The 27445-nt window shown below is 40.4% G+C and overlaps 1 protein-coding gene across 8 annotated transcripts in view; it reads left to right on the top strand.

Moving 5' to 3' along the window:
* Positions 1-27445, top strand: part of PPFIBP1 (PPFIA binding protein 1) — a 173987-nt gene that overhangs the window by 94941 nt on the left and 51601 nt on the right. For all 8 annotated transcript variants that reach the window (XM_032855182.1, XM_032855185.1, XM_032855184.1 and 5 more), the window contains 2 exons: positions 21919-22017; positions 25733-25938. In XM_032855182.1, the coding sequence (XP_032711073.1) occupies positions 21954-22017; positions 25733-25938 (270 nt within the window). In that variant the 5' untranslated portion in view covers positions 21919-21953. Of the gene's footprint in view, positions 1-21918; positions 22018-25732; positions 25939-27445 lie in introns of those variants that run through there.

The raw sequence follows: 27445 nt of genomic DNA, 5'->3' as shown, positions 1-27445 counted from the left end.
GCTATCTTTTCTTCTGTTTCTTTTGAGATTTATTTACTCTCAGAGCAGCTGGTCCAACCAGAAATACTCTAGACATAGGGACAAGAATGCAGTCATGGGGAATAATTTGAGAAGTATAGTCATATTCTGAGTATGGCCAGAGTGCTTCTAAACTCTGATTAAAATTGTGTTTCTCAGATTTTATTTAAAAAAAAAAAAAGTATGATATATCATACTTTAGTACCAGTGTTTACTAGAAGACATAGTAGCCTTCTGTCTTACGGAAGTCTCGACTCTTAAGACTGAACTCATAAGCTTGATCCCTCAGACTTGCTTCTCCTCCAGTGCTCTTTGCTAACAGCTTCATCGTCTGCCCAGTTTTTCATGGCCCAGGCTGGAAATCATCCTGGACATCATTCCTTCTCTCTCTCTCACTTTCAGCCCTGCATCCAGTCATTCACAAAGTCCTGGTGATTCCATCTCCTAGTGTGTACACCCCATTGGGATCAATTTGTCTGTCAACCAACTCTCACCTGTACCTTTCACATTCTCTCTCGCTCCCTTCAGATTCATTGTCTGCATGGGAGCCAGAGAGAACTTTGTAGAAACACAGATCACATTAGGTCACCCCTATGGCTGAGACCCTTCAATGACCTTTCTCTGTATTTAGGATAATCTTTAAATTGTCAAAATGGCCGCCGTCAACATCTCTAGCCTCATTTTGAGTCACACCCTCCTTGTTCTGTAAACTCCAGTCCTACTGACTATTTCACATTCTGAACTAAACATGTTTAAAATCATTGCCCTTTGCTGAGGTGACTGTGGACCTTTATCCCTAGGGTAACCACAGAGAAGAAGGTGAATATGGCCCTAGTCCTCAGAGAGCTTTTGTGTAATTAGAAAATGGTGGCCCCGCAGGCAGATACAGCCTCTGGGCCCGAATAGACCAGATTTCAGCCTCCACTTGCTAGGGCAGGGCACCCTGTGCAGATCACAACCTGCAGTCAGAACAGTGACCCTGACTCAAGATGTCAGTTGGTTTGCCTCCAAATTAAAATAGGTCTGTATGTCCTATTTAGAAGCCGAGTCCTGGACATCTTCTGGAAATCCCTAAAAGCGTTATGATATAGTAATGATTGCAAATGTGAGGACGCTTTTACCAGGAAAGCTATAGAAATTATTCTTTGCATGACTAGGGTAACTTATCCTAGTATGTATGCATCTTCCCAAGCTGGTGTGGCTCTCTCTGTGCTTGTTCATAGCTGTGTCTCATAGTTGAAGATCAGGAGTGATTTACAATCTAGAATGTCTCTGTCTGCTAGCCGGAGAAGCACAGCATTCTTCCATATGGCATGTTTGCTCTTGTGAAAATGACTTGAAGTATTTGAGACCTGGCAGGAGAAGAAATGGGAGGGGACCTCGTTCTTGCTAGGCGTGAGTCACCTCATAAACATTTAAACTGAACATTTTATTAAGCAGTTCATCGTTGGCACAGAACGATTCATCAAACCTAGATCACTTTGATGTACATGTTAGATATCCACATGTCCTCTGCCAGGATCCTAGCATAAATCTCTCTCTGAACAAACATGGAATAAATATCATTATGATAATTTTGCCTTTGATTTGAGGGCAGTTTGTTTCTTTTCTTCAAACTCGGTGTTGAATTTTTTTTTTTAATCTTGTCGTTTTTCAGAATTATGGAAGTACCTAAGTATTATCGGGGCGGGGAGGGCTGTAAAGGAAAGCATGAAAGACAACCACATATATTCAGTACCTTGTCACTTTCGAACATTGATGGGCTCTCTCCAAGAGAGATCATTGCCAGGGCTCTCGGTAGGAATAAAATTTGAATCTGGGAGCAAATAATTGCTCTGTAAATATTTGTTATGGTATTGAAATTGCAAATATGCTGTATCTAATCGAATTAGCTTATCACGTTCATTACTGGGTCATAAAGGCAGTTGATGACTGTTGTCACTGAAAAGACTAGAACATGGCCAGCCCATTGTTGCTCGAGAAGACTCGTTCTTCAAGGTAGAGCTGCAGCTGGATTTTCCAGGCTGGTCGTGCTCTAAACTCCACCTCATAGGGTGCCCTGTGCCTTTGTGATAGTGGGTCATTTCATCCCCGGCAGTTGGCCAACCTGCTGCTCCTACCACCCAGCTCCTCTTGTTAGGCCTCAGCCCCCCATAATCATTTGCTAGGGCTGCCAAACACGGTACGATAAACGAGGTGGCTTGAACAACAGAAATCTATTCTCTCACAGTTCCGGAGGCTGAAAATCCAAAATCAAAGCGTTGGCAAACTTGGAGCCTCCTGAGGGCTGTGAGGGAAGGCACTGTTCCAAGCTTCTCTCCTTGGCTGGTAGACAGCCGTCTTCTTATGTTTTCATATCATCTTCTGTCCCTGCATGTCTCTGTGTTCAAATATCCCTTTTTTTTAAATTGGGATACTAGACCTCTTGGAATAGGACCTGATCTAATGATCCCATTTTAACTTGATTATATCTGTAAAGACCTTATCTCTGAATGAGATTGCGTCCTGTGGTCCTGGGGGTTAGGGCTTCAACATAGGAGTTTTGGGGGAGACACATTTCAACCCATCACACCACCTATAGTTAAGCCTCCGTATAAATTGGCCTCAGAAATCTAGCTGTACTTATTGTGGAATCTCCTAGAAATCACCAAAAGAAACCTGTAAACAGCTCAATTTTAGTTCCTCTTTTTCTAGTCCAGCAGAGTGCCTTAATGTGGATGGCGGTGGTTCTGTAGTACACGGTGCTCTCCCTTCCATTCATTTCATGAGTCACTGGATCGAAGTGTTAGGTAAAGGAAAACCAATATGACAGCAGCATCTTTAGCAAGGGGGCTTCAGCCGCTGCCTTTCTGCCAGATTCCGTGACTTGTAAAATGCCCCACTCATTCTTTCTGAGGATCTAAGAACACGTTGATGCGTAGTGTGTTTTTCCTTGACGCCTGTTTTAATTACACCATCTTTGCATATCCTTTAGTTTCCACATAAGCCTGGTTTGGCTGCGTAGTTTTGACACTCACAACTCTCCAGTGCTTTCGATTGACTGTTTATTCTGAGAGCTTGCAGCTGAATTTTCTGGCAAGTCGTTGTGATACTATCTAGTGATTCCTTCAGAGATGGAGGTTTTTGATCTGAAGGATGTCTTCCTTTTCTCCTCTGGGCCTTTCCCAGTTTCTGGAAGATCAAGGCATCTGCCAGTCCTCTGTCTCCGAAGGCACCCAGCCCCTGTCATGTTTGTTTACCCCATCTGTATTTTTAGGTTTTCCCCATTACCCGTTCCCAAGCGTGTCTTGTTAGTGTGACTGTTGTATACCTTCTTAGGCTTCTGGGCATGGAGTCATAACTCATACTTCATTTCTCCTGGCTTAAGAGACCAGGATGGATGGGAACTTGTCTCCCCTTTCTACTAAATGAGGTAGATCTTGTGTCCCTGCAAGTCTGTTCTAAAACACCATCAGTCTGTTGGTAAAACTCCATATCCTGCAGGAAGCAGTTTGGGGCTGGTTGGATACTGCATGGCATCATTGGTGTCCATACTTCTGTAAGCCAGTGGTAGTGTGGAAGCCACCAAGGTCAGAGGTCCTTTCTGACTATGTGAAAGGCTCTAGTAATCTTCACTATTAAGATGAAATAAAAAATTACTTTTTTTAAAGGACTAATTGATTTATTTTAGAGAGAGAGCAAGCACAGGGGAGTGGAGTTGGGGCGGGAGAGGGAAAGGGAGAGGGAATCTTCAGCAGCATCCCCACTGAGTGTGGAGCCCGACATAGGGACATGGGGCTTGATCTCACGACCCTGAAATCATGACCTGAGTCAAAATCAAGATTCGGATGCTTAACCAGCTGAGCCACTCAGGTGCCCTAAGGTGAAGTAGAAAATTAAAAAATTTTTCTAAATCTTAATACATATATTTCCCTGAGATGAGAGGTTAGTTCTCTCTTTTTTTCTTTCTATAGCCAATGGTCCTTTTTTCCTTTCTGTGCTCCCACCAGAGTGAATAACTTCTGAACTGGGAGTTTCTGACAGGTGAAGGTCCTTGGTCAGCTTAGGGATTGCTGCTGAGTTTTTACAAGTCTCTTTGAGAAAGGCACCTCTTCAGGGAATTCTCATGTGGAATTGGAACAAACATACGTGTCTTTACTCCACCTGACCTCTTGGTGTTTTAAAAAAAAAAAAAAAGATTTAATGAATGAGAGTCATTTTCTCTGCCATCCTCATGAGGGATGGGTTTCTTGGCTGAAACCGGTTTTTTTTGCCTCTTGCTACCCAACCCCCATGCCATGAGCCACATGTTTAACTGAACAAGAAATAGTAAATACATCAACCCTTTCAGCTAGCCTTTGAAATGGTGATTTCTATTCTAGAAGTTTGTCTGTGACTGGTTTCTTTTTCTTCATGGAGCCTGGAGCCAATGTCATACCCAAGCAAAGGAAGGCCTAGAACCTCATCTTTCCAGAGGCAACCATGTACCTTGAGAAGCAGTCCTAGATTTGAATCATTCCAGTGCCAAGAACCAGAACCTCTTTGTGGCTATAGTTGGTTGCTTCCTGATCACCATGCCTGGCCTCCCATTGGAGGAAATCTGAGAGACTTCCATCAAGTCCTAGAGAGGAGCTCTAACTTCCCAGCGTCTGCCTGGTAACCTGATGGTTCTAGCATTTGACCTCTTCAGAGAAGACAAGCCTAGGGGTTGAATTCCATGTTTCCCAGTGGACTAAAATACTCTCTCCAGGGACAAGGATGTTTTAAATATTTCACCTAGAGATCTGTAGTATCAGGTAGTAGTCCTTTTGGCCCTTGGCATCAGTCCTCTGGGCTAGTTTTCCACTTTGGCTTATAGACTAACCTCACATTTCTAGGTTAAGGCATTTCAGGCAGCCACCGAGATTTCATTTCTCTTTCTATTCCCTCATAAGATATTTTCACAGAGATTTATCTCTGGCATCTACTTCCTAACCTCCTTTCGCTTCTTGACTACACTCTGGGGACCCCAGCAAGTCAAGAAAAACTCAGGAAACTCCTCAGTGGTGACAGTCCCGTACAAATGAGAGTCTGGGATCATGTCAGTGGTTGATTCTGCATTAGCTATTAGCGAGCTTCTCTCTTTTTCCCGTCAGAGTCCTCAGCCACTAATGTTCCAGTTGTTGCAGTTGGGCAAGCATTTAATAAAAGTTATTTTCTGCTTTCTTTTCTCTACTTTTCTTTTTTTCTTTTAAAGATTTTATTTGTTTATTTGACAGACAGAGATCACAATTAGGCACAGGGAAAGGTAGAGAGAGAGAGGGGGAAGCAAGCTCTCTGCCGAGCAGAGAGCCCAATGTGAGGCTCGATCCCAGGACCCTGGGATCATGACCTGAGCTGAAGGTAGAGGCTTAACCCACTGAGCCACCCAGGTGCCCCCATTCTTCTTTTTCTTCCCTATTTTCCTCTTTCCTCCCTCCTTTTCACTTTTCCTTCCCTTTTTACACTCTTATTTCCATGGTTTTTAAGCATAATGTGTAAGGTAGGAGATTTTTTCCTGGGGTGGGGGTCTGTCATGAGAAAATATTTATGGAACCAGTGAAGGGTGCTAAGCTCTTCATAAAGATCAGGTCAGCAGAAGGGGCATACACAAGAGGTTCTCAGCGGATACCTGCCAGGGGCAGAAATCGTAGTTACATAGGCACTATTTATTGGATCTTTAAAATACAGGAGGCCCACGCACAAGGCACATCACACACATCTTGGCAAATCATTTTCTAAACTGTGCAAACTTGAAGAGCTCTTGCTTTACACTGAAAAGATCCCAGGCCTGTGCCCTCGGGGTGGAAATTAAGGGAGAACATGGGACTTCTGTCACCTTTGGCAGTGGTAGGATTCTTTTATTTCATGAAATAAATGAGACCACCAGGGATGGTGTTTGTTTTTTGGGTTTTTTTTTTTTAATCCCCTCAGTTTAGTTGCATTGTACCCATATTCTGCAGAATCTCACTTATACTCTGATAAAAGGCGATTTTTCCTTGTTTTCAGCCTTTTTAATTTTTTACTGAGGTATAACTGACCACAACATTATATTAGTTTGAGGTATACAACATGATAGTTCAGTATTTGTATGTATTGTGAAATGATCATCTTTTAGCAACTTTCCAGTATGCAATACGGTATTATTAACTATAGACATCATGCTGTCCATTGCATTTCCATGACTTACTTATTTTTGTGACTGGAAGTTTGTACCTTTTGACCCATTTCGAAAGCCCACCCCTCATCTCCTTGCCTGTGGCAACCACCAATCTGTTCTCTGTATCTTCGAGCTTGGTTTTTGTTTTGTTTTGTTTTGTTTTTCACTTATCCCACGTATAAGTGAGATCATATGATATTTGTCTTTCTCTGTCTGACTTATTTCACTTAGCATGATACCTTCAAGGTGTAGATACACCATGCTTTCTTTAGCCATTGACCTGTTAACAGACACTTAGGTAGTTTCCCTGTCTTGGCCATTGCAAATAATGCTGCAGTGAATATGGCTATGTGTGTGTGTGTGTGTGTGTATTTTTGAGTTAATAGTTTCAGTTTCTTTGGATAGATACACAGAAATGAGGTTGCGGGATCATATGCAGTTGTTTTTCATTTTTTTTAGGACCCTCCCTACTATTTTCCATAGTGGCAGCTCTAATTTACATTCAAAGCAAAGGCGCATGAGGGTTTCTTTTTTCTCCACATTCTTGTCAGAATTGGTTATTTCTTGTCTTTTTGACTCTAGCTATTCTGACAGGTGTAAGGTGGTATCTCTTTGTGGTTTTGATTTGCATTTCCTTGATGATCAGGGATGTTGAGCTGCTTTTCATGTACCTGTTGGTCATCTGTATGTCTTCTCTGGAAAAATTTTTGGCCATTTCTAAAATCAGATTTTGTTTTTCTTTTTGCTATTCAGCTGTATGACTTTATGTATTTTGGATATTAACCTCTTATCAGATACATGATTTGCGAATATTTTCTCCTCTTCTCTAGGTTAACTTTCCTGTGTGGGAGCTTTTTGGTTTGATGTAGTCCCACTAGTTTAATTTTGCTTTTATTGCCGGGGGGATTTTTTAAAAAATTATGAGATGAGTAGACAGCAGCGAAACTGGAATGGGGAGAGGGTGAAGCAGTAGGTAGGGACCATTCATTTCAAGGATGTAATCATGAAGAGTCAAAGCTAGGTCTGTAACTTACAAAGAGCAGAGGGAAGGATTTGGGAATTTTTCACGTGTTGGTTTTGGTTAGGATTTTTAGGTCCAGAAGATTTTCAACATTTTATTGACTGAGCACAAAAGAATAGGTGAATGGAAGAGATTGAAGATAGAAAGGAAGGAGGCAGTAGTTGTTTAAAAGGCTGGGATAAGATCAATAAAGGTGGCAAGTTTTCTCTCTTTTTTTTAAGGTTTTTTTTTTTTTAATTTTATTTTTTATAAACATATATTTTTATCCCCAGGGGTACAGGTCTGTGAATCGCCAGGTTTACACACTTCACAGCACTCACCATAGCACATACCCTCCCCAATGTCCATAACCTCACCCCCCTCTTCCAACCCCCCTCCCCCATCAACTCTCAGTTTATTTTGTGAGATTAAGAGTCACTTATGGTTTGTCTCCCTCCCAATCCCATCTTGTTTCATTTACTCTTTGATTTGAGAGAGAGACAGAGTGAGCACGAGCAGGGGAAGGGGGAGAGGGTGAAGCAGACTCCCGTTGACCGTAGGTGGCAAGTTTTCTTATGACAGAAGGCAGGAACAGGCAAGTAAGGTAGAGGAGAGCTCCCCGGGATTCTCTGTACGTAGGGTATGAGGTAATCTACTGAGATGAAGTGTGGCAGCAATGGGAATAGATTAGGGGAGGATTTTGTAGGGATTCTTGGAGTTCGCCATTGTGAAGAATGTGATAGGGAGGGAACTAATGATGAAGACTGGGACGGCTGAGTAATACGAAGTGCCCATCAAGACAAGTAGCGGACGGTGGCAGCTGAACCAGCCCAGCTTTCTCTAGCGGTGCTTGCTACAGCCAAGTCCGCACAGCAGGGAGTTTCATATGGGAAAAGGTATTTTGGGTACTATATTACTTTCCAACAGAAGGCAGGACTTGCAGCATCCTGAGATTCAGATAACTTAAAGACATTCAGTGTACATGGTATAAAGAGCAAAAATGTAAAAACCAAGTATATTGTTTCTTTGCCTTGTTTTTATACTCAAGCAAGCACCGTATTCCCCCAGTCATTTAGAATGTTCAAGTTTGGGTTTGCCAGTTGAAAATAAGACAGATGCTCTGTCTCTGGCAGGTGGGCTCACTTAACCAGGTCTGTGAGGTGGACTTTATTGTTCATGTGTGTTCATGTAAATGACGATGCCTCGGTGGCTGCAACAGTTCCTGGCATGTGGTGGGGATGTGATAAATATTCTTTCAATAAACATCTGTCTGTATGAAAGAATGTATGAGTTTATCCATCTGATTTTGAAGCAGTAGCTCTACCTGACATAGTAAAATATGAAAAATCCTGATTATATTGGTCATTTGGTAGCCCTGCCCTAGTCCTTCGACGTATAGCTCTTTCTCTCTTGATGGGTATGCGTTGCCAGAATTTTTAATAAAGTGAAAAGAAAATCTGCGTTGATGATCTAGGACACAGAAGTGCCGAGCAAGTCCATTAATGTACCCTTCTTTCCCAGTGCGGTTCCCTACAGCATGTGTGGTGGTGACTCATAAATAATTTTGTGTTGATGGGTATAAATGGTTGTTCACTTATTTATCAAATCTTTACTTGAGCACTGTGTCTTGAGCTAAGTTTGGTAGAAATGATTAAGAGTGGTAGCTTAGTTCTTGAAAAGCACAGTCGAGTAGTGATAACATTCCTTGGACCTAACTTAAGTGATCCCGCCTGCCAAGTATAGCATCTAGTGAGATAACCCTGTGGTTCCATATGGTACTTGGTAGTAAAGGTTTAAAAAAAACAAAAACAAAAACAAAAAAGTGCTGTGGGAGTGTTTGATGCCATGATCGTGGATTTTGCTTGGGTAATCCGCCGTGACCTACAGCTTTCATGTACAAGATCTGGGTGTTTTATTAGTCTTTAGTGTAAAGGACAGTGGGTGATGACTCTCCGTGGGTGATGATTTTGTAGTTCTTGCTTCCTTCTCCTTTGGTGGATAGTGGAACTACTTGTCATGTTCAGGGTTGGGAGTGGGCAGGTTAGACACCTCTAAATAGGCACTCCAACCTTCTACAGAGTAGGCCACAGCGCTTGAGTCCGTCCTTTTTCCTGAACACCATTATTAAATTGTGGTAGTTTTCTAAAGATTTTATTTATTTATTTGACAGACAGAGATCACAAGTAGGCAGAGAGGCAGGCAGAGAGAGAGAGGAGGAAGCAGGCTCCCTGCCAAGCAGAGAGCCCGATGCGGGACTCGATCCCAGGACCCTGAGATCATGACCCGAGCCGAAGGCAGAGGCTTTAACCCACTGAGCCACCCAGGCATCCCCAAGACTTGTGCATTTTATTCTGCGTAAATTCAACCCCCTCTTCCCCCTCCTTCCCTCTCTCAAATACAGACTGAATGAAGCTCTCCCTCCTCTTGGCCTTTGTACATTTCTACACTGTGTTGGTTTCTACGTGGAAGCTCTTCCCTGTACTGTACATTCATGTGACTTTTCCCCTCACCTTTACCAGGCTTTGACCAGTACCACTTTTATCATCGGGGTCTTCCCACTAAAATGGTGACTCCCTGCCATTCGCTTTCTGCACAAAGAGCCATCGCAGTGTATGATTACGAGCATGGGCTCCGGAATCAGGCTCTCTGGCTCCAAATCCTTTTTCTAGCTCTATGACTTGGGTGCTCTTTCTATGGCTCAGTTTTATCACTTATAAAATGGTAAGTATTGTGTCGAAGTTATTGAGAGGATTGGATAGATTAGTGCATGAAGAGCGCTTAAAACAGTGCCTGGTACATAGTAAGTTAATGTTAACTGAATTCTCTTTCCTTGCTTTGTTTTTCCCATATGTCATGTACTATACATTTAAACTGTGTGTGGTTTCTTTCTTCTACTCTTTTTTCTTTTTCTTTACTACTATATCCTCATCACTTAATTATGCCTGATATATAATAGGTACTTAAATATTTAATCGGTGGGTGAATGAGCAAATGGGAGAGGGTTCTGTGGACTTCCAGGAGACCATGAGGTGGATTGGGCAGGGGTTGGCGCACTTTTTCTGCATAGGGCCAGATGGGAGATACTTTAGGTTTTGTGAGTTACAACTACTAAGATCTGCTGCTAGTCAAGAAAGCAGCACAGATGATACATAAACGAAGGAGTGTGACTCTAATGAGACTTTATTGACAAAAACAGGCAGGGGGCCAGAGTTGGCTTATGGGCTGCCATTTCCCAGCTCTTGGGTTGGGAAATAATTTTTCATCTTGCTTTCCTGACTCTCTTTACACTGCGGCTAAGACATCTCCCACTGCAGCAGTTAGTGCTGCAGTGGGTCTTACAGAACTGAAATCGAAGTAGTTTGCAAAGCACTGTATTACCCATTAATACTCAGTCTTCATTAACTGTACAAAATTTCCATAGGTCTTTTTAATATTTTCATAGTGAATAATGATATTAAGAATATATTTTGTACTTTCAATGGTGTCATTTCAGGTCTCTGTGGTTCCATATGGTACTTGGTAGTTTTGATTTTTTTTTTATTTTGATTTTTTTTTTCTCCAGCAGCCGAGGACATATATCTGTACCGTTGATAATGGCCAGAAGTATATATGCTATTAGTGAACAAGAGGACATTCCACTTACTGAACAGCCATTGCTATGACTAACTCCTCATCGAAGCAGAAACCAACAGAAATTATCCACTAGACAGTTTAGTTTTTAAAATTATGCTAGAGTCTTATTTTTCCACAAAACTGTTGCCTGGCCCATAATTTTTTACCACTCTTCCCAATCAATTTGGTATGCTGGCAGGATCCTTCCATTTTTAAGTACAGTACAATGTTAGCCATGTTGTATGAGTGACAGACTATGACATGTTAGCATGAACTGCATAGACTTTATTGCTATAATGAAAACACAGTTGATCGGAAATTATGTGTTTTGCTGCTGTGATGCATTGTAACTAGACATTTAAGTTGAAATATATGACTGCCATTGATAAAAATTTTATGTAAGCAAATGTTTCTTATTTCACTTCTTCTGACTTTAATCATATGTCATTGTCAGCGCTCACGGTTTTCCACTTGCTGTTTAACTATTTTCACCATGGGACATGTGTGCAGAGAGAAACTGAACCATACTCCCCAGGTGTTAGGGTTCTCCTGCCTCCTGTGTTGTCTCCTCTCTGTCTGTGATCCACAGCTATAGCCTCCAGTCAAAGTGCCGTGTTCACACTCCCAAGACACCTGCTCCCAGTATCCTCCAGAGTGGTGCTTTCTCCAGCCACCTCTGGTAAAGGACCAGTTTTTTTTTTCCTGCCTTGTTTCCAGTTCATCATGGATTGATTCTTTCTGTAAAATCCAATTTAAAAAAATTGGGCAGGCCAGCAACATGATCATTAATTGGATATCATGATAAGACCAAGATACTATCAAATTTTCTGAATAATTTCTATACTTCACTCATAGTAGACCAGTAATAGTGAACCAGTTCACAGACCATATTTTATTTATTTTGGTTTTTTAAATTGTTTTTATTTTGAAAGTTTTTGTTTATTTGAGAGAGACAGAGGGAGAGAAAGAGCGGTGGGGAGGGTCAGAGGGAGAGAGAGAAAACTATAGAGAGAGATGCGAATTCCCACTGAACAGGAAGCCCGACCTGGGACCTGGGGCTCTATCCCAGGACCCAGAGACCACCACCTGAGCTGAAGGCAGATGCTCAGCTGACTGAGCCACCTAGGCACCCCCACAGACCACATTTTAAGCCACACTACTTTAGAGCTATGTTTCTCAAATGGATTAACCTAGTGTGGGAACACTTTCTTGGGGTGCCTGGGTGGCTCAGTTGGTTAAACGTCTGCCTTTGGCTCAGGTCATGATCCCAGGGTCCTGGGATTGACTCCCAGGTCAGGCTCCTTGCTCAGCATGGAGGCTGCTTCTCCCTCTGCCCCTCCCCAGCTTGTGCGCTCCCTCTCTATCTCTCTCCCTCTCCCCTTCTCTCAGATAAATAAAAAATCTTTTAAAAAATATACTTTCTCACATCACGATGCAATACATATGTATCCCCCCCCACCTCCCCACCACATTGAAACCTCAGGAATGTCAGCTACCTAAGGGCAGAGGTATTTTTCTTCTTTTTCCTTGTCTTTTTCACTGTTCTGTCTCCCATACCTGGCACGTGGTAGGCCTTCAGTCACTATTTATTGCATGCAGATGTGTGTGTATATGTAACTGAATTAAAAGTTTCACAAAACAGTTCTTAACCTTCTCGTCCGCAAGACTCTGATATTTTTGTTTTGTTCAAATACACATTGCCTTGCAGTCTGCTAAATTTATTTCACTGCCTCCTGATAAGTGGGGTCATGACCCCCAGCTGATCAAATACTCCTTTAGAGGGTGCATATAGAAGATGATTTGTCCTTTCCCTTCCTTTTAGAGCTTTGAGTAGCTGGGACCCACCCCGCCCTCTGTAGGCCACAGTCTGGGTATTACAGATTCCAGAACTGCTGACCTAGCTCAAGCTAGGTTGGTAGACCTGGCAGGAAATTAGGAGATGCAGGAGTCCCCAGGTTTCTAAGAGCTAAAAAGAAGAGATGGGTGGGGGTTAGGGTTAGAGTACATGGAAAAATCAGAAGTTAAAACCTGCTCAAGACCCCCTAATACTCCTCCATTCTATTGGGAACTAAGTTTGCAAACTCCTATAAATAACATCATCGCAATGGATTTGGTTCACCTGCATTTTGAAGAGTGTGAAAATTTATTTTGTAAGATTGTAGGTGATAGCAACAGTCTCTTTTGTCCCAAGTTATCTTAAAAGTCAGGGTGAAGAGACCAGTTTTTGACATATGCAGCTGAGAAGAAGGTCACAATATTCTATATGAATATGTTTATATATTCTATATATAAAGAATATATATAGGAATCTGGGAGCTAGAATCCTTCTGACAAAGGTGTGCCTGTTTGAGGAGCCCCTGAAGCACAGCCGTGCTGCGAGCATGCTGTCTACCCCATGAGATACGGAGAATGCGGACGTCACAAGTCTCCATTGTCACGGAGCTTACAGCTTAGTCAAGGAGACACATACTACAAAATTAGGGCTCTCCTGGACTCAGGCCCAGGGCACTATAAGAGAGGGGCAAGAAGGCTGGGCGGCAAGGATGCCTAAGCTGAGTCTTGAAAGTAAGTGTCCCGGCTGGGGGGATGAGGTCACTGGGTGATGGGCATTAAGGAGGGCACTTGATGGAATGAGCTCTGGGTGTTATTTGCAACTGTTGAACACGTTCTGCCTCTGAAACTAATAATATACTATATGTTAATTAAATTTAGATAAAATTATTTTTGTAAAAAAGGAAGTGTCCCAGGGCATCTGAGGGTGGTCCAGACAGAGAAGGAGCAGCTCTCGTGACCACACAGAGGAAAGAGAGCAGGTGCATGCTCAGGGAAGGATCTGTCGTACGGCAAGACAGGCAGGGATGGGTGCCTTAGAGGTAGTAGTTAAGTTGGGTAGAAGCTCATGAGAAGGGTCAAGGTTGGTGATGCTGGTCAGGGCTGACTGGCTGTTTGATAAATCCCTATTGAGAACAACATGGGTTTGGGGCTCAAATCTTACTTCTTGAGTGACCTTGGACAAATTCGTAACTTTTTGCAGTCATAATAGCTAATAATAATAGATAAGGAGAAATGGGACATTCTTTCACTTTCTCACAAGATCTTAAGATTGACTGATACTTAATACAGTCCGTTTTTCAAATAGCAGCAGCATCCTTTTATTCAAGAAGTAAAGGATCTTGGCTTATTGTAGGCACATTTTATCAATTCTGTTAAGGTTATCATTCCTAAATACTAATAGCATTGAGCTGAGAAACTCATTTCCTTTTATCCTGTCCTGTTTTCCCTGGCTGTTTCATTTATCTGAGTACTTGCCAACTTTGCCACACCATCTTTTGTGGGGCCTCATTTTAGCGAGCAAGAGAAGTAACTTTCACTAAGGTGCAGTCATCAATACTTCCTCTTTTATGCTCTGCCTTACAAATTCTCTGTCCGTGAGAGGCTGTTTCTGACTGTGTGTTTTTGTTTTTGCAGGTGGTTAAAATAAGTATTTTCTTACTGGCTTTGTAAATATTTGGTGAGCCTTTGTTGTGCTTGAGGTCATGATAGAAAAATAGAATATCTAAGACAACATACCAGGTTCAAGGGTGTTTGAAAATCCTACTGTCTAAAGATACGGATGAAGGAATTTAAATATTTGATTATGGAAAATCTCAAATATATAAAAGTGTACAAAGAATAGTCTAATGTTACCACACATACTTATCACCCACCTTCAACAATGATCAAATCGTGGCTAATCTTGTTTCATCTATATCGTTACTCTTATTCCCTTCCCCTTTATTGTCTTAAAGCAAATTACAGATGTATCATTTTATCAGGGAATATTTTGCTAACAATCTCTAAAAAAAAGAACTCTTAAAAAAATAACTATTATAACTTAAAAATTAAAATAATTCCCTAATATCATCAAATAGACAGTGTTCAAACTTTCAATTATATCATCAATATTGCAATATTGCACCTACTTTATAGTTGGACAGATTTAAAAATGTATGTTGTAACATCAGGTATCACCCCTGCTGCCAATAGCCTGGTCTCTCCTGTTTTCACCCACTTCCCGTGCACCTTGACCTCCACTTCTTACCTTGTTGCCTTTTCAAGTGATTCTGAATTAATTTTCTAGGGATGTTAGAGCGGATTGGAGATGAAAAGGATTTGAACTAATAGAGTAGAGAGGAGAAAGTATGTGATGACAGACACATAGCAGAGAACCAGAAAGCAGGGAGCATTGCGTCAGAATCAGAAAATGTTGTGGACATAAGGACTTAGTAGTTGAAGTTTAAAGGGAAAGAGTTTTCCGGTTGAAACCTGAATTGCTTTTTCAGAGCTGTTATTTTGGGACCAAAAGAAGCAGTGACTGGGGAGAGGAGTCCTTGTTTACCTTGGTAACCAGTTCCAACCTCGTCTTGGGTGGGGCTTGTTGTGCTAAAAGGAAAGATGGCCTCTTATGCTCTAGCACAGTGATTGAGTGCACAGCATGATCATCTGGACAGCTTGTAAAAACCCAGATTGCTGGGCCCTGCCCTAGAGTTTCTCATTCAGTAAGTTTTGGGTGGAGCCCAAGGATTTGCCTGCTAACTTGCTTCCAGGTAATGCTGCTTCTGATCCAGGAGCCACACCTTGAGAACCACTGATAGTTCCAACTCCTCTCCTTTGGTCTTTACATTTTTAAAGTCACGTTATCTTTGCTAAGACTTTATTGCTGCATGCATTGGGAATCAGTGAGTGTCTTGGGGGTGGGGGTTGGGTTGATGAGAAGTCTGTGGGTAATTTATGTGAAAATACATTGTTTTCATAATGACCACATAATAATATGGCACTACCAGTCTGGTGGAATGTTTGTAAACATTCTCTCAGATAGAGATATTTCTTCTTTTAAGTGAGTTGTATCTGTCTCTGGGTATGAAATTAGAAGTTCTCTTTCAAACCTAAACATTTTAATTAAGGAAAGCTGAGAAAGCTAGGACAGATGTTGTTTTTGCCCAGGTTTAGAACAAACTTACTAGTTTTCTTAGTCTTTTTTTTTTTTTTCCTTTCTTCACAGAGAGACTGGGCAGCTAGCCTGCCCTAAAACATCACTCAGTTAGCAACCCAGGAAAAAACTGTGGTTTTCTGCCAACCCTTTAGCTACCACGCCCATTGTTGGAACTTTCCTTAATATTTTATCCTGTTCACATCTACTCTAAATGGGTCCTGACCACGCTTGAAATGCACCCAAAACTTACTTCTGTTGGGTCTTTCTTTTTGTCCTTTAATATATAATATATGAATGTTATCCCCAGGAGATTGCTTTTCTAAGACTTTTCTAAACTTAGTTTTACTGAGCCATTGGAATAGGAAACCGCCCGACTGAGGACTCCGGCAAACAGAGCCGATCTCTGTTTAAATTACCCAACAAATAGGGCTTTCTCGAGTTTGAGCTATGACCTTAAACCCAAACCCCACTCGTTTGTTGTGGTAGTTGTATTTTCTGGTACTTTTTCCCTTAAGCAAGTCATTCAAAGAAGTAAATTATTAACCATTTAGAATTCAGAAATGAATTTGCTATCGTATGAGAATTATTGGCTGTTGAAGGTTTAATTTTCTAAATGATTTTGTGTACCCAGAAGACCGAGTTATAATCAGGTTTCTGGGTAAGCAAAGAATTAGAACAAAGGGACTTGGATATTCTGAGTCTTTTATTTTGGACCTCAAGTCTATAATTGGTAGTTATTCATTATCCTTGATTTGTAACATCGTTATAAGTCCACGCATTTCCTACTTATATTAATCCATTTATGTAGTTTACCTTAAAACTACAATTTCAGTTTTAATTAATAATCTTCATCCCTAATTTTTAAAAAATTTCAGATGAAATATATACATAGTGAAATGCACACATCTGAAGTGTATAGCTTGATGAGTTTTGACAAATGTATAAACTTGTGTAACCAACTACTCAATCAGCATATGGAACAGGAGGTCCCCCAGGATCATTTACCACTTCCTGCAAGTAACCGTTTCCTATTTTCTATCACTATAGATTGCCTGTTCTTGATTCAGACGAAAGGAATCATATAGTACATCGTTGTTTAAGTCTGGCTTCTTTTGCTCAGCATAATGTTGCATGTGTCAGTAGTTCAGTCTTTTTTAATGTCTTTTTTTAACATTCCTCTTAGTGTATTTGGAGTAATATTGTATTGAGTATGTAAGGATTCCAGGGGAATCTTCCTCTCAGAAATGGTTTTGGGATATAGGAAAATCTTTTTAGAACATAGGACTTTCTGAAGCCTTTCCATTTTGCCTTTCTATTTTTAAAAATACTTCGATCCAGCCATGAAAGTTGACACCGTTTTATCAACACAGATGCTCATTAAATTAAGCTGCCTCTGAAGTAACTCAAGCCAATGGGCAAGTCAGAATTTTAACAAACATGGAAATTCTATTTTAACATTAGTACTTTATCACTTCAGTTTGCTGTTTTTACTCTTCTGTGTAGTCCTTTGAAGTCCATTTGGAATTTATTGAGACTTTGTTGCCTTTCGGATGTGGAATATCTTGAGGAATATAAACATGTGGACTTGAAAAGTATGTATGTCCTGCATTTGGGTGTTTCCTTATATAAATCAAATTAGATCAGGATGATTGATGCTATTGTTCAAATCTTCTGTGTTATTGCTGATTTTTTTTCCCCTACCTTGTATCTGCTTTTGCTCTCCCGAAAGAGGGTTGAAAATGATTGATGGGACAAAACAAAACTGGAAAAAGGACAGGACCATACACTTAAATCTAACCATATCAAAAATTACATCAAATATAAATGACTTATGTGATTCTCCTTTAATTGTGTTGAATTTTGCCTTGTATATTTGGAAGCTCTGTTATTAGTTGCAAAAACATTTGCAGTTGTTAGGACTTCCTGATGAGTTGATCATTGTTATAAACTGTCTCTTTCTGGTAATACTTCTCAATTGAAAGCCATTTTTCTTATATTGATAAAGCCATGCCTTGGGCTTACTGTGTATATGGTATTTCATTTTGCATCCTTTTATTTTCTATTTTTTTATATTTAAAGTATAGCTCTATTAACAGCATATTGTTAGTGGGGTTTTTCTGTTTGTTTGTTTGTTTGTTTTAGCCAGTCTGACAATCTCTGGCTTTTAATAGTGTTCATTCTGTTTATATTTAATATAATTATTTATATGAATTTAAATCTACCATCGTGCCATTTGATTTCTGTTTCTCCCATCTCCTCATTGTTCCATTATTGCCTTCTTTTGGATTGAGGATTTTATTAGTATTCCATTTCATTAACCTAATTGGCTTTTTACTAATATCTCTCTGTTTTGTAATCTTAATGGATTGCATTGTATATTCTTAACTTATCACTGTCTACCATGAATTAGTATTAAACATCTTTGTGTATAATGTAAGAGGTTTACCCCTTTCTTCCCTTTGAGCCAATAAGATTTTGATATTCTTCATGATCCTAGCTACTCTCCCTCCCATGGACTGGGAAGTGCCCACAGATAAAAGAGGTATAAAAATGAATCTCACTCATTATGGTTCCCTTTACTCAGAGCTGAATTCCCTCCAATTTCTACCAGCTTTTGCTCACTCTCCAGTTTCTTCAAAACCGTTTTTATATTTTATCCAGTGCTTTGTATTGCTATTTGTGGGGTAGTTTGTCCAATTAATCTACTTCACCATTATCAGAAGTGGAATTCTCATTTTGTCATGTTTAATAAACTAAGCACTCTTCTGAACCCATTACCTAACTCAAAAATTTGAACAGTAACCTTTATTTAACTATGTAACTCTTCCTCTCAGCCTATCCCCCCATATCCCTGACTTGAGGTAGCCATATCCTGAATTTCATGTTACTATTTCCTCTTTTTTGTTTGTATTTATAGTTTTGTTGAATCTTACATGTATTTCTAAAATATATTTAAATTTATATTGTTTTAACTCCTAAAAGTCTCACTGAATTTATTGGAGACTTATTTTTATTTGCTATTATACTGCATAGATTTATTCACACCACACATATATTGCTTTAGTTAGCTTTGACAACTGTATGTAATTCTGTTGTGTAAATACACCAGTTTATTCATCTCTTGTGTTGGACATTTGGTTTGTATCCACGTTTTTGGCCTTGCAAGGAGTCCTACCATGAACATTTGTGTGTGTTCATGATTATGTACCTTGGAATAAATATTGTTAGCGTGAAAATGAATATGTTGAAGTTTAGATGACAATGCAAAACTGTTATTCCAAGTGGTTAAGCCATTTTACATTCCCACCGCCATTCTATAAGAGATTCTGTGAATCCACATCCTCTGTAATACTTGGTAATGTCAGTTTTTTTTCCCCCAGTTGACTAAGTATAAAATGGTATCACATTGTTGTCTAAAATTTCTTGTATTTTTCTAAATATATTTTTTAAATATTTTATTTATTTATTAGACAGAGATCACAAGTGGGCAGAGAGGCAGGCAGAGAGAGAGATGGAAGCAGGCTCCCTGCTGAGCAGAGAGCTCCATGCGGGGCTCGATCCTAGGATCCTGGGATCATGACCTGAGCTGAAAGGCAGAGGCTTTAACATACTGAGCCACCCAGGCGCCCCTAAAATTTCTTGTATTAATGACATTAAGCCTCTAAGTGTTTATTGGCTGGAGATAATTTCTATTATATATCTGTTCATGTCCTCACCTCTCCCTTTTTAAAATCAGTTTGTAGGAATTCTATCCTTTGACTGCCTCTGAAGCAGACCACCTATACTATTTCTAATTTATTAGAGATCATAGGCCTTTGAATCCATCATTCTCCCAGACTACCCCATTTAGTTTGCAAACTCTTTAAATCTTAACCCCTTTTTCCTGCTCCATTTTTCCCCTTTAGCACCTACCTCGTTTACAGTATTAAATACATTTTTATTGACTGTTTAACTATTATATGCAGGCTGTTACATGATAAGTATAGAGATTGAGATAAGCATCCATAAACATTTATTGCAATTTATTTATTTATTTTAATTTTTCTTTTTTAGAAAGATTTTACTTGTTTGTTTATTTGAGAGAAAGAATGAGAGGGCATAACAGGGGGGAGGGTCAATGAGAGAAGCAGACTCCTTGCAGAGCAGGGAGCCGGATGCGGGACTCGATCCTGGGACTCCAGGATCACCTGAGCTAAGGGCAGTTGCTTAACCAACTGAGCCACCCAGGTGCCCCTACTTATTGCAATTTAATATTGTCATTTATTAAACAAGTGATTGGAAATTTAAAAAACCACTGGTTCTTCACCACTCTGAAAACCACAGTCTAGGTTCTCAGACCTCTGTGTCAGAGCATTTGAAGGCTCGTTGAATGGAACAGAGAAGAAATACATAACTATCTGTTGTCTGTGAAAAGTGTTCATGCTGCACACAAATATTGCTAACAAAGATGAATATATGTTTTTCTAATTCAGTGAGGTAGTGAGAGTTTTTCTAATATGAGCATTACTTTGTTTTATTAGCCATCGTTATAGCTGAGCCTGGCTTGAATTTCTTTGTGTTATTTTTATGTTTATCGTAGTATCTGGAGCTCTTGGAAGTGCTACTTTTAAAATGAAAGGGAATGCAAGCCACTTAATTACATGAAATTCAGGGACTGCATGGTCTTCCGCTTAAATCTCTGTGTTCTCAGTTGTCACTGAATTTTGAGTTTTCATCCTGAACTGTGACTATTAAATTTGCTCCCCACCTCTCTGGACTGTGCAAGTAAATATTTGAGAACTAGCTAAGTTCATAACCTTGCTTTGTTAACTCCTAATTGCTGGGTGACTGTAAACACCTGCCTTGAGTACTTTTGTGCCATAGTTTTTCCACAAAAATGGTAGTGATACTTTACAACTTCTGAAGTTGAGTAAAGTTCTGAGAAATCTGCAACGAAATCTCTAAAAACTATGAAATCAAAGCAATGCTTCATGATGATAGGGCATTTTATCAGAATGAATGCAGAGTAGAAAATTGATCCAAGAAGCTGTTTATCAGAACTGTAAGTATGTTCATAAAAGTAAAGTGGTGAGATCTGGCTGCTTGGAAACAGTGGGCAAAGTTTTCTTTTAAACAGCGTATCCTTTATTTCCCAGACATTTGCTATACCATAGTATCTGCAAAGTAGCTAGGGCCCTATTTAGGCCTTTTGGGAGAATTCACATAGGTGCTTAGTCTGGTATTTGAAGTGCATTAATTAATATTGGAAATCACATAGTCTTGACTTTTTCTTGTTCATAATTAAATTTTTTGCAAGAATAATTCCAATATATTTTTTAACAGGTGAAAGAGTGAGTAGATTATGTCATAATTTCAGCATATGCCTATTTTTCAGATAAGATGAGATAAACAGAAATTTAATATGTATCATAGTGGAAGTCAGACAGACCTAGGTTAAAACCTGGTCTTTACTATATGTTTATTTGCTGTGTTTCTGTACAAAAATCAACAAACATCGTTGATATCACCTATCTAATGGAGACAAATGTATCCATTTTATTGGGTTGTTGCCATGATTAGGGCTTATGAATAATTTGTGTCTATGTATAAGGACCACTATAGACACTTGTACATGGTAGTTGTTGTCGTATTACAAAATACCAGTGGTTGTATGTGTGTGTTCAGTGTGTTTGCTAGTAAACCCTTTTGACAAGTCCTGTGGTAAATCCATCTACAGAAAACAAAACAAAACAGAAACAGAAACAAAGGCAAACTGAAAGAGCAGAAATTGGGTGGGGCTGGTGCAGGAAGAAAGAAATCTCCTCTACTGAGCATTCCTCATGGCCCTCAGGAAGTTTCCACAGCCATCCCTGGTGCCCTCCACAGAGGCCTCGAGTTCTGGAGAGGGCATCATGGAAACCGTTCTACTGGACTTTCAACACCTTGCATGCAAGAACTGAAACTCATTTTATTAACTAGTGGAGTGTGTGGTCTTGCAGTACGGTAGAAGGTCTGCCATAGCGTGTTAAGTGACTGAGGTAATTCAGCTCTGCCAGTTCAGAAAATTTCTCTCCCTAGCTGACGTCTAAGTGGGGTTGTAATTTGGCCTTGAGCTGTCACACCTGCTGGGAAGCATGTGTCATTTAAAAGGATATAATGGTAACATCATTGTTTTTTCAGATCTAGGTTGGAATTGGCCCTTGACAAATAACAAAATGATGAGTGACGCAAGTGACATGTTGGCCGCAGCGTTGGAGCAGATGGATGGGATTATAGCAGGTAATCTGCGTCCTCTGAAAGATGGAATCATGACATTTACTCTGCGCTTTTGGCTTTTTCATTACAACTCTTTTATTACCTTTTCCACTTTATTTTCATTTATTGGTTGCCTTTAGATTCCCCATGGTTTCACCTTGGCCTCTCTTCTCCATTTTATACCAGTATTATTCTCAAACTTTGTTTGAAAATGTCTAATTCCATTTCCATCCTGTGGTTCTGACTCAAGGAGAAAGAAAGTACATCTCGGGCAACCCTCTCACGTTCCCTTCCTCCTCGGGAGCTTTGTACTTATCTGTACTTTACTGTACTCCAAATAAACCTTGCTTTGCTGCCCACCAAAAAAAAAAAAAAAAAGAAAGAAAGAAAGTACATCTCATGGGATTTCGGTGCAGGTAGTAGCTGCAGGTCACACTTTGAGAGATACTGCTCTACCTAGGATCCATGGATATTCTGATCTATTCCCTTGAATTCGACATTTATTTTGCCACCAGTAACTCTCACTTCTATTTACTTTCTCAATTCTCTGCTCAGCTTTGGGTCTCTAACTGCCAATCAGATACCTCCTTTGAAATAGCCTATATGCATATCCGCGTCATCACAGAAAGCTTTGAGCTTATTTTCTTTTCTCAGAGGCCTCTCTAGTAGTCTTTATCTTATCTAGTTTCATAATCGTCCATCCACACAGTTTTCTACATAGAAATTTAAGTCACACTAGACCTTTGTCCCTCATAGCCCCTGCTTAGTCAAGTTCTGTCACTTCTATCTCCCTTTAAATTCAGCTATTCCAGGTGCCTGGGTGGCTCAGTGGGTTAAGCCTCTGCCTTCGGCTCAGGTCATGATCTCAGGGTCCTGGGATCGAGTCCCGCATCAGGCTCTCTGCTCCGAGAGGAGCTTGCTTCCTCCTCTCTCGCTCTCTGCCTGCCTCTCTGCCTACTTGTGATCTCTGTCTGTCAAATAAATAAGTAAAATTTTAAAGTCAGCTATTCCTTTTTTTTTTTTTTTTAAATTGAGAGAAGGAACACAAGCAGGGGGTGGGAGAGGGAGAAACAGGCTTCCCGCTCAGCAGAGAGCCCGATGTGGGGCTTGATCCCAGGACTCTGGGATCATGACCTGAGCCAAAGGCAAACGCTTAATGACTGAGCCACCCACGTGCCCCTTAGCCATTCCTTTTTTTCCCCTCTGAAATCTGTCCTGTCTGGGCTCTGCCTTGCTTTGTCCTGGCAACCCTCTCCCTTGATGTTCTTGACACTCTTGCTTTCCTGCTCTGGTTCCTCATTCTCTAGACCACCAGAATTTTCTTTCTGAAACACAGATCTGGTCATATTCCTCCCTTGTTATGAATCTTGAGTGATTCTCTGTTACGGGAGTAGAGCAAAAACAGTGTAGATCATGACCTGCTTGTTTTCTCATCATGACCAGAGGGACCAACCAGTAGGTAAATCCTTTCAGGTCCTTGTGCTCTCCTAGGGGTAGTGGCTCCTTAAGGTCTCATGTTACATTCTGTGTTTTGTCACAGGAGAAGTACCTTTATGTATTTAGGAGCCCATGGTCATGAAGAAAGGGTTGAAGGGGCCAGTGGATGGGGTTGTCATCCATCTGATGGTCAGGGTCAAGATGTGGGTGGCCTCTACTGCTCCTCCATTCTAGCTACCCAGCCCCTGTTGCTTATCTTTTCTGGTCATAAATTTGACCCTACTCTGTTTCAGTGGTTTGAAGAAACCACAGGTGTTCTTCCCCTGAGGGCTATGGCAAGTCAAAGTTTGGCCTCCTTTGTTCTACTTGTATATCCCGAGACCAGATTTTAATTTGACCTCCTTTGTAGATTAGAACACATCTTGTGTACTGTGTTTAGTTCTTGGAATATCCGTTTCAAAGAGGTTATTGGTAAAACTTAAGAGGAGGTGTCCGTGAAGGCGAAGAATTTAACAACTTCATCTGGTAAGGAAGGAACTGGTTAAGTGTAACCTGGGAAAGTATATTCTTGCTCAGGGCATGATAGATACTTTCACACAGTTGAAGGACTATTACGTGGAAAAGAGATTGGACTTACTGTATCACAGTTTCGGAAAATATAACCAGAGCCAGATCCTAGGCTGTTATCAGAGGTTATAACCTCAAACTCTTGGTGGAACTCTGTAGTCAAGACAAGTGGTGTTTCTGGACAGTAGTTGAGGACTGACGTTTTACATACTCTACTAGATGAGTATATTTGTTCCTTTGCCCTGGCAGGGCTTCAGGACCAACATTAGAGTTATTCAGAAAATCAAGACTTCCTGGGTCCCAGCTCACACTGATGCAGTCAGTAGCTTTGTGGGTAGGACCTGGCTTTATGTTCTCAGATTACTATCAGTAGCTCTCCACCTAAGGTAGACGGAGATGTGACTGGAAATATTTGAGGAGTTTTTCTAAATACGCATTTCTCCCCTATCCCTCACCTTGTTTTGTGATGGAGACTTAGAAGAGTGGAAGGTTATTGTGGGTACATCTATTGTGAATAGTATTATCAGGTGTTCGTAGTGCTTAAAACTACTGGAATAGGACATGATGGCCTCTTTTGTTTTTAAAATGCTCTACTATTCCTCCTTTCCCTGACATACTCTCCTCAATTTCTATTTTTCTGGATTTTCCTCTCAGCCTTACATGGTTCCTGAGGGGAAGGTCATGGGAAGCATTTACCATTGGGCCTGGCATATCAGTGGTTACCATTATTACAGTTTGGCAGATTTTGGTCCTCATCATTTGGTCCAGTTCTAAGGAAGGTCAGTGGAACGGACTAACCGAAAGAAAATGCCTCTCCCTATGGTTGGAACTGATCAAGCTGTGTGGCAACTGGAGAGAGAATTTACACATGGGTTTGCACTTTTCTTCCCTTTATAAGACCCTCAGATTAATGAGGTGTGGTAGTCAAAATATCATAATTATTGACACTTAAAGTTAGTACATATAATTAATATGTATATTTGTTAGACCAGAAAATAAAAATCAAAGAGATGAAGAGGTATATATGAGTGGTTTCTGAGCAGGCAATGGGTTAGTTATGTACATTCAAGTCATAAGATGCTTTCCCTTATAAGTAATAGGGAAAGAAGGGCTTAAATTATTTTTTAAAGCTGATATTAGCAAGAGTGTTTGATGCGAGGCTGCAAACAAAATCATGGGAGAAAACGTTAACACACACACACACTCGTGTACATACACAAATGTATACATGTAATTCATTGAAATTCTCCAAAGATTAAATTCTGGTAAATTAACTGGGAGCCGGTCCTGTTACCCTTGACATTATGCTATGCAGTTTCCACCAAATTGTGCAACTTCTTTGCAGGGAATTTCTCAAAACTTATGGTACCTAAATTTATATTTTTGGGAGTACTTGGCTCTATCCACACTGATCTGCTACCTTCTTAGCCCTTATTTCCATGAGGTCAGCACATCTTTCACCAAAGTCCATTCATTATATTCTTACCGTAATACACAGTTGACGTCCCTGTTAGGTATTTGGTGATTAATATTTACCATCAATTATATGGATTTTATTTTTACACCGAATCACTATGACTTGGAGAGATTCATGTGACTGCTTTATTTTCTTTTCCTTTTTGCTTGTTTTGATTATTCCTCGCTGTGACTGGACTTGCTTGCCACCTCAGCTTTTGGACATTATGTAATATAAACCCTGTTGCTCTCTCTGTGATTTTTTATTTTTTTAACCTAGGTTCTAAGGCCCTGGAATATTCCAATGGGATTTTTGATTGCCAGTCTCCCACTTCCCCGTTCATGGGAAGCCTGCGAGCTCTGCACCTTGTGGAAGACCTGCGTGGCTTGTTGGAGATGATGGACACAGATGAGAAGGAAGGTTTGAGATGCCAGATCCCAGATTCAACAGCAGAAACACTCGTCGAATGGCTTCAGAGTCAAATGGTAGATAATGGCACATTACAGATCCTGTGCTCTGAATCTCCTGTGGCTTATTCCAAAATTGAGAACATAGAGTAGCTGATTCGAGCAACAACAACAAAAAAGTACAGAGCAGCAGGTTCACTGATTTTTATCCCTTAATGCATCCCAGTTCCCTTTAAGGATAATGTTAGTGTACATTTCATGGGCTCCAGCCCATCACCTGATTTTGCCTCTAAAGGTGGACTAGCTTTCTTGGATGACCTGCTGTGGCCTAGAACAAATAGTCCTGTAAAGGAAAGAACCTTGCACGTAATAGATGCTTCCTTAGTACTATTGGAAAATTTACTGTAAAAGGACCAAGAGCAATTCAGATAGGAAGCAGAGTGAATAGAACCTCCAAAGGCAGCAAGGCGGAGGTCTGCAGTATCTGATAGGAAGTGCCATCTAGTGATCTGCGGGGGTCATGTCAGTTCTAGGGTGTGAGGGAAGCTGTAGAATTGGGCTTCCAATGGCGTTCTTCTTCCTCGAACAGCGAAGCCCCTTTCTAGGCATCTGTCTCAAAAATGGATGGTGTGGCGGATCTGCCCTTTCCCTGAACACATTGGTAAATACCATGGTTTTAATACATTTGGAACAAATAAAATCTAAAGAATGCCACTAAAAATATTGAGAGAAGAAGACAGAAAAAGTGTTCTTTCTGTAATACAAGTAATGCCACTGAACTATATGCTTAAGAATGGTAAAAGTGACAAATTTTCTGTGTATTTTACCACCACCAAAAATGAGAACATTATTAATACTGTGATAAAATTGATGGTTGGATTGTATCTTGGCATTTCCCAATGCTGGTGCTGGAGACAGCAGACCTGAATTTTGATTTTGGGGCTGTTTCGTAGAAGCTTGCATGATTTGGGGGAAATTTTTTAAGCTGTTTGTCTCATTTCCTCGTTTGTGAAATGGGGACAACAGCTTCTGCCGCACAGGATTGTGAGTCCCGGGAGCTAATTTATGAGTGCTCGTCAGTGAGCCTGGTAGATGAGTCAAAAATATAATACTGAAGAGATTGTAGAGAATGGAGGGAAAACTACGGGATCCATTTGCAAAGAGGGAAAGAAAGTGTTGGCTCCAATTCCGTGTTACTCCTACATGATTCACTTTTTTACAAGAGTACAGACATTTTTCAGACTATGGAGAAGCTTTTACAATATTTTAGAAACTTATTACCAGTTACATAATTAAGATTTCATTTATGTTTAATGATAGCCACCTTGGGAGTCCCATGTCCTTAAGACTGATACTGATCTTCTCATTAATGCCACTGGGCATTTGCAGTTCTAATTACTTTGTCTGGGCCAGGAGACCCCCTGGTTTCCTGTCAGGTGTCGCATCTTCCTACTGATTTCTGCTGCCTGTGTCATTCTTTCATATGATCAGAAGCTGGTTGAGAAGAAAGAAAATAGTCACATTAATAGTTTGTTACTTGTGAGGGGATATTAAATCACTAAGAATGAATTTGTTTGAATAAAGT

The sequence above is a fragment of the Lontra canadensis genome, unplaced genomic scaffold, assembly GCF_010015895.1.
Source record: "Lontra canadensis isolate GAN:19392208 unplaced genomic scaffold, GSC_riverotter_1.0 scaffold9, whole genome shotgun sequence".
Lineage (NCBI taxonomy): Eukaryota > Metazoa > Chordata > Mammalia > Carnivora > Mustelidae > Lontra > Lontra canadensis.
Note: the sequence above shows the minus strand (reverse complement) of the source record. Positions and strands in the feature narration are given on the sequence as shown.